Below are 20,005 nucleotides of genomic sequence, written 5' to 3'. Positions count from 1 at the left end.
ATGTAAGTTACATTTAAACCAGTGTGGGTGGCACTGGGAGCAGGTGGGTAAAGTGTCTTGCCCAAGGACACAACAGCAGTGACTAGGATGGCGGAAGCGGGGATCGAACCTGCAACCCTCAAGTTGCTGGCACGGCCGCTCTACCAACCGAGCTATACCGCCCCCATAGGCATGAACAAACTCCTAAGTTTAGTAAAAAAGAGCACAAGAGAACCATCACCAAATAGATAAATCATATGTGGCGCCCATACAGTGGAAAAGTCTGTGTTAATCCACTAAAAGTATAGAGCCATCTCGATATTGGACTTTATTATTTGCAAAAAATGTACAATGCTATAATTTTGTTTAAAGTATAATTTTATTCAGGACGGAAGATTAAAGTTCACACTTTATTGACCTCAATATTGGAGTTTATTCATTAGTGTGCAATGTGAAATGCTACCTTTCTGTTTACAGAAGTATTTTATTCAAGACAGATGTTTTGCCTCATAGAGCACGTTTCTTATTTATTTAAAAAACAAAAATTACATACAAAGGCGCAATTTGAATATTTGCTAAAAATACCAACTTTATAAAAATGAGTAGGATGTTCATGCTATGTATCCTGTAAGTTTATGCCATTGATTGTCTCCATTCAAACTACTAGTTTATGATCAAATAAAAGAAAACATAGTTTTGAATTATATTTTTATCATATTTATTAGTTTCTTTAAAAAATAGGTAAAAGAATCGTAAGTCAAACTTTTCGTGAAAAAAAATGGGGATTGTATTTTTCGGTCATATCGAAAGATACTGTATCTCATTGAGGTTATTAAACGGGCAACCTATTTCATTGAAATTTTAATGTCTCCAGAGAGTGCAATGGTATACCCGGCATCCAAAGTATTTCCCTGATATGCCCTCATATGTACCTCGATGGACTTTGCGTGGCAGTGGGGTCGTTATCCCTAAGCTAGGTGTATGCCTCACTGCAATCATTCCTCCTTTTTCAGAGCCAATTGCTGCTTTTTTTGGCAGCACTTCTTGATACGGCTTTGGTAGATGTAGCAACAAACCCCCGGCATTCCACTTCTGCTTGAAAAATGATTTCAGCCAGCATTTCTCAGATGATTCTGCAACTAAGTCAGAAAATGTGTTGTTCTTCCTCTAAAAAGCTCCATCTTCTTATGGCGCTGTCAGGTCCATGACTCAATCCAGCTTTGTTGTTAGAAACCACAGGATTATGCCTGGCCAGAGTGTCGTTGTCACTATCTTAGAGGAAAACCCTAACTTTTTTTCAAGGTCTACTTCCAACCTTGAGCAGCCTGCAGAACGCTTGGTTGGTTTTGTTTGGTGCTCTTGAGGATGGCTTGCTGATATAGACTGTGTGAAGTGGACCTTGTTTGATAACAATAATAATGGTAACAAATAGTCGACAGTGCCTTTCTGGACACCCAAAGCCCTTTACGCTGATAACCCTTTATTCATTCTGGTAATGGTAAGCTACATCTGTCGCCACAGCTACCCGGGGGTACACTGACGGTAAAGAGGCTGCCAGTTTGCGCCAACCACTACCGCCAAGCATTCATTCACTTGTATACACCAGCGTGGGCAGCACTGAAGACTAATGATGATGAAAATGATAAACAAGAGGACTGACCATCACCACTAAGATCCAGTGTGCGCTTGTGTGAGTCTTCAGGGTCGGTTATCACGATGGAGTACTTCCCTTTGTCCTTGTCGGTTGGTTCAACCACCTAAGCATCAATAAGTCCATTAAGCCACATCATTTCATCAGTGTCCGTCTGTTTCATTTTACCTGTATGACTAGGACTCATGTTTTATTCATTCTGCAGGTAATTATGATGATGACACTTTATGGTACAAGGTAAAAAAAAAAAATAGAAGATGGAGTTTCAATAATTTATTTTAATGAAACCTAAAAAGTATGAGGTGGAGATGATTTGTTTCATTCACCTAGAGGTCATCGGGCTCTAACCTTTGCACATGCACTCCCATGCAAATCACCCACGGAAGAATGCACCTAAATGTAGAGAAGAAAAAGCTAATACCTCCATTGTTGCCATAGCAGGGGTTCCTCCTATTACAATCTTGTCACTGGGGGAGAGTTTCTTCTCACTGTGGAGACACAAGCAAAAGGGAGAGAGGTTAGGGTTGTGCGAGTCTGTATGTAATTATTGTTTATATGTGAGTGTGTGCAGTCTACTTCAGACGTAATGGAAAACCATGTTTACATGCCAGCCTAATGTTACGCTTAGGGATAGCAATTTCTCCCTCTCTTGCGATCTGTCACTCTCTCTCATGTGCACTCACAGAAGGCGCGAGCATAGGTTACAAATCTCATCTCCGTAATTTGTGTTCTCTGAATAATTAAATAACCTGAAAAGCCTCCACTAACCCTTGTCACCCTTCTGCCTTCTTTCTTCTTTATTCTTTCCATCCGCTCCCTGCCTGCTCTTGTACACCATTTCCACCCGTGTCCACATTTCACATTCTCTAGGGCCCCGTGGAGTGCTTTTAAGTGCACAAATGTCCTCGCTTCTTCATAGAAAATGACAGGGGGTGATTTTTGTCACAAAACAGACCAATTTTACTGCAATAACAGGGATAATGAAAGTGTTTGCAACAGCCCTCCCAAAGTGTATTGTTTTTGCCTCGACTTCAGAGAAAAAACAAACAACTCGTGTTTTGTTATCAGCAACTCTACTTTCATTATTCCTGCCATGGCAGTAGCAGTGATTGCAGTCATGGGTTTAAAGCGGTGAGAGGCTCGCACTGAAACAATGCCTTACCCGTAGTACCAAGTGATGTTCATCTCTGAGGTATAATACTTCATGGCACATTGCAGCTGAATGCCAGTGGCTGTGCAGTGGATCACCAACTCCTGTGCAGTTGCTCCTGGGGAGGGATGGAGGTGAGGGAGGGTTGTAGAGGTCATTTTTGAAAATCACACAGCCACTTTTGCACTGGTGAGAGCCACTTTGCACTTTCCCCCAACATAAAAGGAAGTGCAATTCAATTCTAGCCTACATGCATGAAGAGACTAAAAGAGAATCATCATTTTTAAAGGGGAACATTATCACCAGACCTATGTAAGCGTCAATATATACCTTGATGTTGCAGAAAAAAAGACCATATATTTTTTTAACCGATTTCCGAACTCTAAATGGGTGAATTTTGGCGAATTAAACGCCTTTCTAATATTCGCTCTCGGAGCGATGACGTCACAACGTGACGTCACATCAAGAAGCAATCCGCCATTTTCTCAAACACCGAGTCAAATCAGCTCTATTATTTTCTGTTTTTTTCGACTGTTTTCCGTACCTTGAAGACGTCATGCCTCGTCGGTGTGTTGTCGGAGGGTGTAACAACACGAACAGGGACGGATTCAAGTTGCACCAGTGGCCCAAAGATGCGAAAGTGGCAAGAAATTGGACGTTTGTTCCGCACACTTTACCGACGAAAGCTATGCTACGACAGAGATGGCAAGAATGTGTGGATATCCTGCGACACTCAAAGCAGATGCATTTCCAACGATAAAGTCAAAGAAATCTGCCGCCAGACCCCCATTGAATCTGCCGGAGTGTGTGAGCAATTCAGGGACAAAGGACCTCGGTAGCACGGCAAGCAATGGCGGCAGTTTGTTCCCGCAGACGAGCGAGCTAAACCCCCTGGATGTCTTGGCTCACATCGACCCTAGCTTCCCTGGCCTGCTGACATCAACTCCAAAACTGGACAGATCAGCTTTCAAGAAAAGAGCGCGGATGAGGGTAAGTCTACCGAATATATTAATTGATGAAAATTGGGCTGTCTGCACTCTCAAAGTGCATGTTGTTGCCAAATGTATTTCATATGCTGTAAACCTAGTTCATAGTTGTTAGTTTCCTTTAATGCCAAACAAACACATACCAATCGTTGGTTAGAAGGCGATCGCCGAATTCGTCCTCGCTTTCTCCCGTGTCGCTGGCTGTCGTGTCGTTTTTGTCGGTTTCGCTTGCATACGGTTCAAACCGATATGGCTCAATAGCTTCAGTTTCTTCTTCAATTTCGTTTTCGCTACCTGCCTCCACACTACAACCATCTGTTTCAATACATTCGTAATCTGTTGAATCGCTTAAGCCGCTGAAATCCGAGTCTGAATCCGAGCTAATGTTGCTATAGCTTGCTGTTCTTTCCGCCATGTTTGTTTGTGTTGGCTTCACTATGTGACGTCACAGGAAAATGGACGGGTGGTTAAAATCAGGCACTTTGAAGCTTTTTTTAGGGATATTGCGTGATGGGTAAAATTTTGAAAAAAACTTCGAAAAATATAATAAGCCACTGGGAATTGATTTTTAATGGTTTTAACAATTCTGAAATTGTGATAATGTTCCCCTTTAAGAAAGTATTTTGGATGAAGCATTTTTCTTTTTCTTCCTTTACATTTCTGCGCTACAAAAGGGTAATTATTGAACTCGAATATAACAATTTGTAGCTTTTGTAGGGTCAAAAAAGGTACAAAGTATAACACAACTTTTTATGTGTGTAGAAAGGCAAGACACCTACCAGCCAGTCGGGTGATCTGGTTTATGGTCTCTTCAAAAACTAGAAAAATAAGACACACAAATGAAGATGGTGTAAAGTCACAAAGCTGCCGTCTGGCTGCTGCTTAAAAGGATGAAAACAATTAAACTTAATGTGTTGATTTGCAATTGAGAATCATGTGCCATGTGGTTAATTGGCTATTAGGAAGTCAATTTGTTGTTATTCATGTTAAATGGTATCTTGAACCATAGCGATAGATGAACTGCAGACATTAGTAAATACAATTTAATCATTTAAATACAGCAGCACACAGAGGTCAGGAATGTCCACCCACTGGACACTTCATTAGGTTCGCTTGCACAAAGCAATACAAATGAATCTGAAATGTGGGCTCTTGTGTAGCTGAATGAAATAAGTATTGCAAGGACTTATCACAATGATGCAGTTCTGTATCTAAAACTGTCAAAAAAAGAGTGTGTTTGATGATGAATTGTGTGTTGTGTACCTAAGTGTACCTAATGAAATGGCTGGTGACATTACAGAATTAGTCTTTAACCATGATTTTAACCCTAAACTTATATGAGAAAAAATAGATAACTATATCATATTTTCTGAGAAATGCTTCCAGGCCTGTGGGTGAACAAGCTGTCACATCTTGCTATTTTTATACAGCAGTTAAAGGTTACAGGATTTGAAATTGGATGGGGATTTAAAGTGAATGGCATAGCCACAGATGCAGTGTTCCTACCTAAAATATGCTCTGTTCTTCACCCTTTTTTTAATGAGCTAGCTCCATATTAGTGCATACATTTATTGTGTGAGTTGATCTTCATTTTGCCCTTATTAATAAATGCAGTGAATAATTCAGTTTGTTTACCTTTTCCAGAAATGTCAATTTGGCTCATGTCCTTTCCTCTATCATCACTGATGGTGGCTTTGTAAATTCCTGTTGTTTTCAGAGAAAACTGGACAACAGAAGTAGGAAATGATTATATGGCTTACATTTTTTGACACATTAACTAATTGTCAAATGTTGCAAAAATGACATTTTAGATGTTTGTGCACACTGGGAAAACTTCTATTTGCATATATGTCTGTAGCATTGTAGACCTACCCACTTATGAATAGACAACTGTACAAAACTGTACTCACCAGCTTAATGGCCAGTTTACAGACTCCTGATACCAAGTCAGGTTTTACATCGGGGATTATTTCTGCGTTTTCTCTAAACCAATGGAACTCAGATTCTTTCTTCAAGTTAGCAACCTAAAATGAAAAACAAAATAGCAACACACAACATTTAAAGTACCGCATGGCAAAAAAACATCAGAGTGCGTAAATAATTCATGACTAACTAATTTGCAACCATAAGATCAATGAGAACGCAAAATGAACAGCAGGAGAGCAATTAAGGTTTTGTGCATGACAATAACCAAATTTGTTGTAGGTGTTGAAACAATTTATCTAGGTACTGTACAATTACAAACTAGTGGAGAATTGAGTGAGCTTTCCCCAGCTGGTGAAATTACTGCATTATTATTTCTGCATCCAAGCTTCTTCAGTGCTTTTGTAATCAGTGTTGTGTTATATCGTGACCACCAAGAATGTAAATGCTGGATTTAGTTTGTTTGGTTATAGCTGGTTTGAATGGGAATATGCTCAGCTCACTAGTATGTTCTTTGTTGTCAATAAACAACAAAGGAAATTAGGCATTAAATAGGCTTCTCAATCAGAGGTCTGAGTCTAACTGTCTGTACTGCCTCCTTTAATCTACCTCTCTAAGCATACTTGCCAACCCTCCCGATTTTTCCGAGAGACTCCCGAATTTCAGTGCCCCTCCCGAAAATCTCCCGGGCAACCATTCTCCCGAATTTCTCCCGATTTTCACCCGGACAACAATATTAAGGGCATGCCGTGATGGCACTGCCTTTAGCGTCCTCTGCAACCTGTCGACGCGTCCGCTTTTTCACCATACAAACAGCGTGCCGGTCCAATCATATGTTGTATGCGGCTTCTGCATACACTCGAAAGTGACTGCAAGACATACTTGATCAACAGCCATACAGGTCACACTGAGAGTGGCCGTATAAACAACTTTAACACTGTTACAAATATGCGCCGCACTGTGAACCCACACCAAACAAGAAAGACAAACACATTTCGGGAGAACATCTGCACCGTAACACAACATAAACACAACAGAACAAATACCCAGAATCCCTTGCATCCCTAACGCTTCCGGGCTACAATATACAGCACCGCTACCACCAAACCCCGCCCCTCAACCCCGCCCCCCACACCTCAACACCCCCGCCCCCCCAATCTCCCGAATTCGAAGGTTTCAAGGTTGGCAGGTATGTCTCTAAGGCACTTTTGATGGTGTCGACTTCATCTTTCTTTAGCTTCAAAGCTAAAAGTGTTATACCTCCATTCCAAATGTTTTGTGGGTACATTTAAATGTCAAAAGTAAATCTTGCTCTAATGCTTTTAATGTAGGCAACCTCAGGCTGTATAACTCATTGCTAAGTGTGTTTAGGTTCAGTGCATGTGGGTGTTCATTAAGAGTCACTTCGGGCAGTTACTTTCACACTCAAAGGGATGACAAAGGCCGCCCTGTCACCCTAAAGTTATAACCTGCAGTTAGTCACCCTAAATAATGTAGTGCTTCTTAACTAATCACACACAATAACCACATTATTTGCAGGATGACATCTAATGGTAAAGTATGCGTTCCCATGAGTTGATTCTCATTTGCAAATATTTCTTTCAATCTACAGTGGTACCTCAACTAAAGAGTACTAAGAGTGTTTTGAGATACGAGCTGTCTCATGGCTAATTGCTATGCTTTAAGTTGCAAGCAACAATTTGAGTTACAAGCAACTCTGTCATTAGTTGGCATAGCAAATGCCACAGTGAACTCCATAAGATCTGACTAAAACATCTGGTCTTACTCGATGGCATGCGCTTATGCTCAAAGAGCGACATAATTTTGTTTTTCTAACCTTGGTAAGGAAGAAAGCGAATGTAAAGGAGAAGTGGATGGTATTCATTCAATTAAAGAAAGAAATCCTAAATAACAGAACAAAGTGTGTAGTCAACTTGGCAAAGCAATTTGAGCGTATCACTGCTAGTCTACACCATACTGAAGCAGAGTGAGTAAATAACGCCAGTCAAGAACATTGAAATAATATGTAAACGACAATGAAAATATGGAAAAGCCACTGATGGTGTGTTTGACGAAGAAGCAGCCTGAAGGAAATATCGTAGAAGTCCATTCTCCAAGGCAAATACTTAACATGAATATTACATTATGTCATAAAACTGCTGTAGTTGTCTATAGTACGTTTTATTGCATTTTTTTTCGTACAAAATGTTTTTCTTTTTCAAAGCATGTTAAAATTGGGCTACACTTACTCTACTTTTTGGATGAATTTTTACTTGTCAGAATAGTTTTAATGTAACATACTTTTTACTTTTACTTGAGTATTTTTTAGTAAAAGAAACCCTACTTTTACTACGTTACATTAAAATTTCCGATCGTTACATTTATTTATATCACAAGTGTTTGTATTTATCGATGAAGGCTTGCAAAGACATTTTCTTATGTCAGCGACCCTGCTTCGAGCAGTGACGTTTGATTCCATTTCACCAATCAAACAAGCACAAAGTACAGCTGTAGGAAGCCAAAATAGGTCAGTATATTTAAAGTATATGATAAAAAAGAGACCTACTTACTTGTTTAATAAGTATCAGAATGTTTCCAAATAAGACATTTTAATTATGTGACATGACGCCAACACATCCCTGCAGTTTGAGAGAACTGCTGAACAGAAACCTCCTAAAATAGTTGACTAAAATAACAATCTTTTTGTATGTCTCTGATGATCCTAATAACCACAAGTATTATTTAAACACATTAAACCATTACCAACAACTTCAAAAAGCAGTGGAAATGTGTACTTATCTGTTAGATCCATAGCTTTAAAGTTACTAGTGCTAGCTTATTAGCATGTAGCATTATCTTCTTTGACTGTATTTACATTTCCACATAACTAAACAAGCTGAAATGACCACAATTACCCCCGACTGTACCAGAGGCACAGTGGGTATGGCCATCAGTCACATTAGAGATAAGAGCACGGAAACTAGAACTTCACACGTAGCTGTGAAAATAGAAGAAACTGAATTATTTAACAAATCAGACTAATTTAATACATATAAACATACTGACTGTAAAAAGTGACATGATGTCAGACTGGGCAGCAAAAAAAAAATTCAATGATTACTTTTAAACTATAGTAAAAATACAATTATATCATGTGCTGTCATGTGTGTCAGTAGAATCTTCACATTTCAGCTTACAGGAGTTATACTTCCAACTAGAGAAACCATGTTGAAGTAAAGTGTAAAATTATGTTTTACACACACACACTCACACACACGCACACCCAAAACACGCACACACAGACACATTCACACACACACCAACTACAATTGTAATCCAAGAACCAATAAAAAAGAATTACTTGATACATCAGAAGTTACTCACAAGGGGTTGCTTGGTCAAATTCAGCTTTGCTAGATGACAGCATCGATAGCCTTTTATTAATTCCGGTAGGTATTCTTTTCGTGGTGGTGGGTGGGTGGTTGCTGTCATGGTGCACGTATTGGAGTGTTGTGTTGGGTTTCGTGAATGGTTGGTAGCTGTTAGGAGTTTCCTCCTCTCCCAGCTCGCTAGCCTCAATCTGAACCTTGGTATTTACCGTGATGAAGGACTGGCAGTGTGTCGCGCCTCGCCAAGGAGCAGCGAGAATACCAAGAAGCTCATATGCTAAATTTTCAAAGAGAACGGCCTACGGATCACGATTGAAGCCAACAAGCAAACCGTCAACTTCCTTGACGTCACTTTCAACCTGAGAAATAACAGCTACGAAAGAAACCTGATTGCCCTCTCAACGGGGGGTGCTTACAAACATCAGTTGTCTACCAATCTAAGGTAACACGCAAGGACATTAACACATCCGACACATATGTAGGATTAACCGAGGGAGAATTCAAAACCAGATGGAACAATCACAAGGCTTCTTTCAGGAACCAAAACCTGCGGAATACCACAGAACTCAGCAAACACATTTGGGACCTCAAAGACAATAATGTTGAATATTCAATAACATGGCAAATTCTTGCATCCAGCACACCTTACAATAGTGGTAATAAAAGATGCAACCTATGCTTGAAAGAGAAACTGTTTATTATTTACCGTCCAGACCTGTCATCCCTCAACAAGCGCAGTGAAATTGTAACAGCATGCCGCCACAGACGGAAACACCTCCTAGGTAACACATGAGCCAATCACCACGCCCCTACGCCAGCCTGTACCCACCCACTCTGTGCCCTATATAAACCATGGTATGTGAATGCTCCCATTAAAATCTCCTGATGATTGAGGGAACCCCCCCTCATGAAACAGGCCTGTAGAGATGAAATAGTCTTGTGATTTTTTTCCCACACATACATATATTGCGCTCTACTACGGTATCGAGCACTATTTTTTGGATAACCTTATTAAGACATATATATATATATATATATATATATATATATATATACAAGTGTATATATACATGTGTATATATATACATATATATACATACAGTATACTGTATATTGTAAGCCTTAATCAATAATTATAAATAATTGTTCTATAAATAAATGTAACGATCAGAAGGAAATTCAATGTAAACTAATAAAAGTTGTGTTTTTTCTTCTTAAAAATACTCAAGTAAAGTAAAAAGTATGTTACACTAAAACTACTCTGACAAGTATAATTTATCCAAAAAGTTACTTAAATAAATGTAACGGAGTAAATGTAGCGTGTTACTACCCACCTATATATATATATATATATATATATATATATATATATATATATATATATATATATATATATATATATATATATATGTATAGTAACTATTATCTGTAAAGCTATAACCTATACATATATACATACATATAATAATATATTGTATGTTCATTTGTTTTTCTATATTATTCACAAAGGCAAAAAGGAAATCAGGCCTAATTTTGTGAAGTCTCTCCTTGGACCTGATCGTTAAAGACTATTATTCCCTGCACCAACTCTGAGAGGAATGGCTACATGGGGATCCACAAGTGAGCCTTGTGTTTGTTTCAAGTGCAAATGTTCAATAATTGAGTTTGGCTGAGTATACCTTGCACGCCAGTGTGACTGAGCAGTCATCTCCCACGTGAAGGGACAGGAACTCGCTGAAGTGGGGGCCTGTTGTGACGCAATGGGACACAAAAACACAGAGATGAAACATAATTATGTTTAACTACTTGTGGCCCTTTATAGCCTCAACTGCAGGCATACCGGAATAAATATGAATAATTTAAAGGTGATTTAGCATCTTTTAATGCAAAACTTGTCTCTGATATGGAAAGTGTGGCCGCCTATATTGTACACTGGTGTACTCCACCATCAAATGCCATCCAGTACAAGAGTGGTATCAAAAATGCTGATTTTACAAGGATAATGATGCTCAATCATTATATTGTATAGGTTTAGCATCATATTGAGAGGGTTTTCTTTTACAATAGGTAAAAACTGTTGCCCTTGAATCTGACTCTGTGTAATATGTACAATGCACGGTGCGAGGATGATGAGGAGTATTTAAGTTACTTCTAATTTGAAGTATGTGTTTCTTTTGTGTAAACTAAAGGCTTATTTAAGTGAAGTACAGGGCTAAGTGTTTCTTACCCTCTTTGACTCTGATGTATTCTCTCCTCTGATATTCAGCCTCAGCCAGCGCTGCCTTGAAAGCTGTACACACAGAGAATAATTTAAACAGGTCTGCAAATGTTTCCCTATACTGTGCATCCTTTTTGAGTGAGTGGACATTTTCCAAGAATTATAAAATCAAGCATGTGTTTGTACCACATTGCTCTCCTTATAAACTATTTATTTAGTTTGGCTTAGTGTATATTCTGAACTATAAGCTGCACCAGTATATAAGCCATACTAGACTATAAACCGCAGATGTACCAGTGCCTACTGGTACGTTGTGAAATTAGATAGAAAGAGTTTGTAAATGTTTATTGTTTCCAAACGGTGCCTGTAACACAGCAGTGAAACGGACAACATTTTCTCCTTTTTTAACAAGGTTCAAGATGTTTATCAGGATTTTTCTTCCTTGTACTTTGTAAACACTAAGTGTAAACAGTTTCTTAAAGTGGATCGTTTTAGGACATTGTTTGATTTATTTGCTTAATTCATTCCATGATTTAGCCGTTAGCGAAGAAAAATCCATTGATTAGCCGCACCTTTGTTTAAACTACAAAGGTTGAAAGCTTGGGTAAATATCAGTCTCTTATTGTCCAGAAAATGGGATAGTTCTCTTGTCAAAATGTTGTTGTGTTTTGTATCAAGCATGCGCATGTACAATTAAAACCTGAATTGTATGGTAATGGACAACCACTAAGCATACCGGTACCCGCATCCTCAAATTGCATAAGTAGTATTAGGGCTGGGCAATTTTGGCAAACATCTAACTCACGATTCATTGAAGCTTCTACTTTGATTCCGGTTGAAGCACAATTACTCAACTCTCAAATAATTGTTTGATGGTTTATATTGGGTGGGATGTTATTCTGAATATATGTGAATTAAATTAAATATGATACGATATGTATCCTGTTAAAGTACCTAATACTGTCAAGCATCAGATGATTACATATTGTATTGATGATTAATAATCAGATTATCTGAGTGATGGGGGACAATCTAAGTCTTTGCTTCTTCCTGCTCTGTATCTATTTTGGATACACACACTGTTTTTGTTTCTATTAAATGGGCTTTTATTATTGCTATTGTTTTTTGCAGATGAATATAGAGCATTGGAGAAGCTTTTTTTGTTTAAAATGTGTAGAATGTTCGTTGTGCGACAAAAACATTTGACAGGTGCGACAGGTTTTTATTTTCCCAGTCCCACAGTCTATATTTACTCGCATTTGCAGGTAAATTTGTCGCAACGTACACCTCTGTGTAATATGATTATTCATGTCACGGTGGCAGAGGGGTTAGTGCATCTGCCTCACAATACGAAGGTTCTGAGTAGTCTTGGGTTCAATCCCGGGCTTGGGATCTTTCTGTGTGGAGTTTGCATGTTCTCCCCGTGACTGCGTGGGTTCCCTCCGGTACTCCGGCTTCCTCCCACCTCCAAAGACATGCACCTGGGGATAGGTTGATTGGCAACACTAAATTGGCCCTAGTGTGTGGATGTGAGTGTGAATGTTGTCTGTCTATCTGTGTTGGCCCTGCGATGAGGTGGCGTCTTGTCCAGGGTGTACCCCGCCTTCCGCCCGATTGTAGCTGAGATAGGCTCCAGCGCCCCCCGCGACCCCAAAAGGGAATAAGCGGTAGAAAATGGATGGATGGATGGATGTTTTTTAGTCAGTACAGATTGGAGTCCTATTGCATTGTGTTGTGCATTACAACCATCTGTTGACGCTGTAGCTACAGTATCTTACCTCTTGCCGTAGCTAGCTTACAGCTAATGCCGTAGCATGCCGTTGCTTGGCACTGTGTTACTACGCTAGAAAAAGAGTTCTTCAGTGTTCGCTCTTTCAATAACAATGTAGCTGCAGCTTGGTAACTATACTGTACAGGTTACGGAACGTAAATTAAATGGTAAATGGGTTATACTTGTATAGCGCTTTTCTACCTTCAAGGTACTCAAAGCGCTTTGACACTAATTCCACATTCACCCGTTCACACACACATTCACACACTGATGGCGGGAGCTGCCATGCAAGGCCCTAACCACGACCCATCAGGAGCAAGGGTGAAGTGTCTTGCTCAAGAACACAACGGACATGACGAAGTTGGTAGAAGGTGGGGATCGAACCAGGAACCCTCAGGTTGCTGACACAGCCATTCTTCCAACGGCGCCACGCCGTCCCCAAATTAAGTATTGTTGGCAGTTTTTAGATGCATTTTTAAAGTGATTTAGAGGCAAAATCGAGTTAACCCATTAGCTGCATTGCGAGCCACATAGAACGAGCTGATTATTACAAGTAAGAATGCAAAAAAATAACAAATAAATGCAGTTCCCCTTTAAAACGGAAACAAAAACCAAATATTTCTTTCAAAACAACACATTTAAATACTACTGTGTGCAGAAATCTGGATAATGTTCGCCTTATTAAAAAGGTAATTGTTACTATAGTTCTTTTCACAATCCTTTCCATACTTGTAAATGATTTAGTTAAAGACAACTGCTCTATGGCAATACTTGTCGGGAATTTATATGTAATCCGTCTCTTTTTTGTGACATGCAGTGTTTATATTTGGCAACAAAACTTTGCTTACTACTGTTTGTTTGACATCATCTTTAGTAAAGCCAAAGTGTGCTCACAAAGATAACAACTAAATTCCTTTTGGGAAAAAACTAAATAATCGGCATGACAGTTTTTCATTGGATTAAAGGTCTACATTTCCTTTTTTATCATTGTTTTGATTAACTGCCCAGCCCTATGTTGCATACAAGTTGAACCAAGTTCCGGTGATAAAGTCAGTTAAAAAATAAATTGCATAAGAAAATGTGGTTGCACTTGTGCAATGACAATAAAGATCCATCCAACACATTTTTGGTCTATGTAGCAATATCAAGTTTAGTTACAAACACACACACACACAAACACACACACACACACACACACACACACACACACACACACACACACACACACACACACAAACACACTGTGATATGTTCTGTTCTGTACCCTCTTTGACAAAGCGTTGAAGTGCTTTTGCAAACTGTACTTAACATTGAAATAGGCATGTGAAAGAATCAATGTCACATGCAGTGCGTCATCAGGCTTCTCTTACCATCTCCAATCAGAACCAGAGAGCTCTGTGCTGTGCCACCTCCATCAGTAATCTGGCAGGTGTACGTCCCTTCATTGTCTTCAGTGAAATGGTCCATGGTGTATTCAATGACGCCTGTAGACACGTCATGGCCCAACTTGTTGGGCTGCAAAGAGAGAATGTGCTTTTATTTTGCAGAACATAGGAACCAAGGTTATTTGTGTTACATCCAGAATGCTTGTAAAAGGCTGCAATAATCTTATGAAACGTTGTTGGAACTATTGATCTCAGAGTACATCCTTCTTTTGCACAGCTTACTGAGTCATCCACATTGTGCATCGTCAAGGGGCATTTTTTTTAAACGATTCTCTTAAACTAAAGCTACATCTTACACTAGCTCCCGACATTTCCTTGTTATTAACAAAGAATTTGTAGGTGACGTTGGGGGAAATTTCTTCAGCCTGAAGCCAGAACTTCATTCTGCCTCTCTCCAAAATTTTGTAGGCCAGCTCCGACTTCAGTGGGATGACTAGAAAAAAAGAGGAAAACGTTTAAAAGAGGTACAGAAAAAGCATTATAGTCCTCTTTTCATTTCTTTCTCCGGCACTTGGGCCTGAGGACAGCATTTCTCAGCATTCACAGGAGAGGAGACAAAGGGAGGGCAGTCAGTTGGGGCGCAGGAGTGTAGGGTGGTTAGGCAGGTGATGCAAAAGCAGGTAAGGTGTGTTTGGATCCAAAAAACAGAATTGTTTTCAAAGTGAAACACAAAAGTAGAGAAGGGGTGAAAGAGAAAGAAGTGCATAGGACAAGTAATGAAGAGAGACAGGGGGAGTAAAAGATTGAGGGAGTTGGTCAAAAGGAACCTACTTGGGTGTCTGACGTCGTAGCTGAGTACCAACAGCTTTGCCATCTCTGAAACATACAACATATGTTCACACTTTAGAACTAATTGTACAGTTCATTAATGTGTGTGTATATATTTCAGTGTGTGTATTTTTATTTACTGCTTATCATTTAGAAATGATTTTAACGCCCTTAGGTGGCGATATAATAGCCTTTTTCTGACTCCTTTTGCTTCAGTAGCAGTGCTACTCTAGCAATGCTTTGCCAAGTCAGCAACATGCAGACCTCAGCCATGTTTTTTTCTTAAATGCAATGATTATCATCCGCTTCTTCTTCTCAGCACTGTTCTTTACACTCACTTACTTTGTTCCCATGGTTGGAAAAACATGCCGTGGTAATTATTATTTAATGCTATTGAGCAGGGCTGTAGCACCAAATTCTGGGTCCCCATATACAAGACTTCCTAAAAGGCCCCCATACCACCCTAAACCCAACGTCGCCGCCCTATACACACACTTGGTATATTTACGTGCATTGAACAACAAATAATCGAATAGATTTGTTGCTTGTGCACACTCTAATTGGAGTGCTGTCCTGTATCTTTTATAAAAAAAATGTATGGATTTGTTTAAAAACAGCTTTTTTAAACACAGGTAAAAACTTTACAGGGGTTATATTGTGATGTTTTATACATTTAAGAAACGTTCTCTACATAACATGCAATGGTGTTTTTTTTGGTCAAAATTTTGCAAATATTATGTTTTTCATCCGCTTTCCGACATTTTGTTAGTCTTATTTATGTGCCTCCACTTCGTTGTAGTTTTTACACTGCAAGTTATCTGCCACTTGTCAATATTTAAAATGTTATTTCTAGAAATTCCCCTACTTTTAAGAGCTATTTACTTATTTTTAGCCATTGACTAATCTTAATTTTAGCATTAATAATTATATTGTTTTCTATTCTAGTTTAAAATGCTAAAACTGAGAAAATAAATATTCAAATACTATAAGAAATGTTGGTTTCCCCCCCACATTGAAAACCGTGTTTATATATTATACAATCTCTCGAGGATGCATAATTTAAGAATTCCAAGTTGAATAATGCTTATTTTCAGAATAAAATATTTATTTCTAATTTAAACATCCTGCTAATTTCGAGATATACAAATCTCAATTTAGAATTTCTTATCAAGTAAAATGATCTGTCCATGCAGCTAGTTAATTGCAATAGTTTTTAGCATTTTTTCTTTAAATCTGGTCGTTTCCTCCTAAATTTTGTGTAGCGCTTCCATATCAAGTCTACTAACAGATATACATTTGAACTATATACTACTTTGTATTAGAAATGGCAAAAGCTAAGAATCCATGCGCATGTACGAGCCAGTCTGCCCATCAACAAGGGGATAGCGGAAAAGAAGTAGCTTGACTACAGCATCGGGCTACAATGGTGGACTTGAGCAGAGCACTTCGGGTGAACTCCTACCATAAATGGAGATATCCGCAGACGTCACACTTGGGTAAAACGTCACAGGGGACCTATTAGGTTTTTGACTTTTTACAGGGTCTCTGCAGGTTAAACCATGTCAAATTTTAGACTTTTTTTGAGACCATAATGAATATAACTTATGACCATTTCACATCTGTATGGACAAAAAAATACAAAAAACATGAAGAAAATCAAAGGGCCAGAATGAATTGTAAGTATATGAATTCATTCACAGCTTTTTCATATTGGAAAACACAATGGTTAAACTAACTAAATACACAAGAAGCCTCTCTATTGTAAACTAATTAAAAAATGTAACAACAAGCAGAACTGAAGCAATGGTTGAAGAAAGCACAACAATTTATAGTTTGTGAAAGAGAGTGTTAGCATCTCTGCTAAAGCTAAATGATATTCTGTTTTAAAGATGGGATTAACATATCTAAAACATATCTAGATAAAAAGAGATAAAAAAGACTGCCAACAATATGACTTTAAATAATCATTATTCACTTAAATATGATTATAAATGTGTCAAGGTTTTTTTTTTTTACTTCAAGTGTAAAGTAGAGAGTATCTGTTACACATAGAATTATGAGCGGCTCTTTGAAAAATTGTTTTTCAAGATCCTTTCAAAGAGCCATAAATCCTCGTGAGATCATTTCAAAGAGCCATAAATCCTATGACTTGTTAGAAGCTAAATTCGCTGCTATCGAGGTGGATTGAAACATTTCGTATTTTTTGGTAGGAGGTAAAGGTTAGTTACACAATTCTTAATTTGATGCTAGCAACCAGATTATTGAACTTGCACGGCTATATATATATATATTATATATATATTTTTTACAATTTACATATTTAAATAGCAGAAAAAACAATCTTCAAACTTTACCAAAGTACATGAGCCCCCACTTAGATGCCCCTGCGAGTGAGTGAGAAAGCGGATCATTTTTTTTGTTTTAGATTTCGCCGTGTTCATTGCGACATTTGCTACGCCAACTAGCATTGAGGAGGCTCGTAACCTGAATTTTTTATCGAAATTTATGGCATAACAATTAGCAGAGAGACAGATTGTATCCAAAAAACTTGTGAGGTGGGGCACTCAAAAGCCCAAGTAACACTATACTTTAATTGGTAAAATAGATAAACAATATTTGCATTATATAGTAATGTATGATGCTACAGTAAAAAGGAGATTCATATGGCCCCATTTGTCACGGTTTACCTGACATGAAACGTGACGAATGGGGGGTGGGAGGGTGCATAATCCACTTTAGCTGTCAGATGGCAGTAGAGTGTTGAATATCCTAAAATGTGCTTTGTGACATTTCCAACTTTGACTACAGCGTCAGTTGCTATGAAGGGTGGCGCTTTCCATCATTTTCAGCAGACTACATTGCAAAATAAATAACCCCGCTTCCTCTCAAGCGAGATCTAACCAGGAATGGGGCCTTATGATTCCCTTCCCTGCTGTATAGTATAAATATTGTATTTGTATGGGGTATATCTTGCATGCTAAGCAGCACTAAACCATGAAGCGTACCATCAGGGTCAACCGCAAAACTGGATGAAACGCCTTCTGTGTTGGTGACAGAGACAGAGAATGTCCCAAAGTCTTCTTTATCCGCATTCTTAAAGATAAGCTTGGTTCTACAAAGCAAAGTATTAGAGAGACAAAGACAGCGAAAAAGAGGGTTGAGTCACATTTCGGATATCAGAGAGTTTGTGTCTGTGTGTGTGATCTTACTTGTTGCCTTCGGTCTTAATCGAAACCCCTTTAGAGAAATCTGTGATTTCTTCATAATCTTTCTTCCAGACAAACTGAGAGCCTGCATTCATTTGGCAAGACTCAAATGTGAAAACAATGTCGCCCGTCTTCTCATCCACACAGCAGGACACCTCCTGGGAGCCTGGATCACACACAAACAAACAACCATTGCTGCGTTGACTGCATTGTCCTGTGACTTCGTTATTTCGACATTTTAGTGGCTTTTTAATGTAGTTGTTCACCTCTTTTTCTGAACTTAAACATTTACCTATAAGGGAGAACGAGGTAGGTTGTCACACTCATTATTTCTCTGTCTCTCAAATTGCGGTATTGCAGTTTCATAAATTAGGATCAGAGTTCACCTACATAGCTTTCTTTAAAACAGTGTCCCTTACCATATTCTTAACCCATATAGGACCGCCAAAAAATATCTGTTTCTCAGCTGTTGTCTCTTTGGGTCGCAGTGGTACTCAGTTGTAATACACTCTTCCACCTCTTGTGGCAGTAATGACAATAGCAAACACAAAAAAGAAGTCTCGATCTTAAGTCATGGAGAAGTTTTTAAAAGTCAACAATTATGACTAAAGTGGTGAACATACATTTTTATTTGCACTTCCATTTTAGTTTAGTTTATTTAAGAAACATATATTATTATCATTAAAGATTAATTAAATTAGAGTCTATGTATTTTAGTACTACATAATTGTAAGTGATTGTAAGTCACTTCTTTTGCAGTATATTTGATTAGTATTTATGTTTGTAATCAGCCTGACCTAAGTCTTGATAAAATTATTTGTGATTAACACATGGTTTCATATCATTTGACGAGGTTGATCATGCTCAACTTTAAGTAGGTTGGATATAATTGTTGAATATGATTCAAATCAAGAGTAAGATTACTGATTCATTGTAAATATTTGAGTGGGCCCCAGACTACTCTGTACTGGAAAAGATGGACCCCCAGGTTAAAAAGGTTAAAAAACATCTTGCTCTTGAGAATGGCAGCTGCACTTGAGATGAGAGGACTTTTTGTGTTGTTCATGTGAAATTGTAAATATTATAGATTTTACACAATGAGTTTATAACAAAAAATATATTCTTAAAAAGTGTGAAAGCAATAATATAAATCAGGGGTGTCAAACTTGTTTTCATACAGGACCACGTCACACTTTTAGCTGCCTTGAGTAAATGTAACAGTACATATAAATTAATATAAACACATAATTGCCTCATTATATTGTCTTAAAATTGCTAATGCATTTGATTATTGTATTTATTTTACTAACAAACTGATCAATTACTTGCTTTGAAATCATAAGAGAAGTTGACTAGCAGATAGCAAAAAAATGTTTGGAATCTCTTGTTGCACAGGCAGATAATATATAAGTTTAGAAGATATCCAATTGCATACAGTCAGTTTTTTAGGTCAAAATTAAAATAATAAATACATTTAGCAATAAAAACTAAGTGCTTTATTGACACATTATTTTCAGGC

The 20,005-nt window shown here is 38.2% G+C and overlaps 1 protein-coding gene across 1 annotated transcript in view; it reads right to left on the bottom strand.

Moving 5' to 3' along the window:
• The window catches only part of myom2b (myomesin 2b), a 45,741-nt gene that overhangs the window by 5,083 nt on the left and 20,653 nt on the right, over positions 1 to 20,005 (bottom strand). Inside the window, exons 21-33 of the mRNA XM_061963532.1 lie at positions 18,490 to 18,652; positions 18,286 to 18,392; positions 15,284 to 15,328; positions 14,809 to 14,945; positions 14,438 to 14,582; positions 11,306 to 11,368; positions 10,758 to 10,825; positions 5,677 to 5,790; positions 5,402 to 5,489; positions 4,546 to 4,584; positions 2,793 to 2,898; positions 2,052 to 2,118; positions 1,640 to 1,736 (exon numbers count right to left, since the gene is read on the bottom strand). Coding sequence (XP_061819516.1) covers positions 1,640 to 1,736; positions 2,052 to 2,118; positions 2,793 to 2,898; positions 4,546 to 4,584; positions 5,402 to 5,489; positions 5,677 to 5,790; positions 10,758 to 10,825; positions 11,306 to 11,368; positions 14,438 to 14,582; positions 14,809 to 14,945; positions 15,284 to 15,328; positions 18,286 to 18,392; positions 18,490 to 18,652 — 1,239 coding nt within the window. The remainder of the gene's footprint in view (positions 1 to 1,639; positions 1,737 to 2,051; positions 2,119 to 2,792; positions 2,899 to 4,545; positions 4,585 to 5,401; positions 5,490 to 5,676; positions 5,791 to 10,757; positions 10,826 to 11,305; positions 11,369 to 14,437; positions 14,583 to 14,808; positions 14,946 to 15,283; positions 15,329 to 18,285; positions 18,393 to 18,489; positions 18,653 to 20,005) is intronic.

Source organism: Nerophis lumbriciformis, linkage group LG06 (assembly GCF_033978685.3).
Source record: "Nerophis lumbriciformis linkage group LG06, RoL_Nlum_v2.1, whole genome shotgun sequence".
NCBI lineage: Eukaryota > Metazoa > Chordata > Actinopteri > Syngnathiformes > Syngnathidae > Nerophis > Nerophis lumbriciformis.
This window is presented reverse-complemented; position numbering and strand designations above follow the sequence as displayed.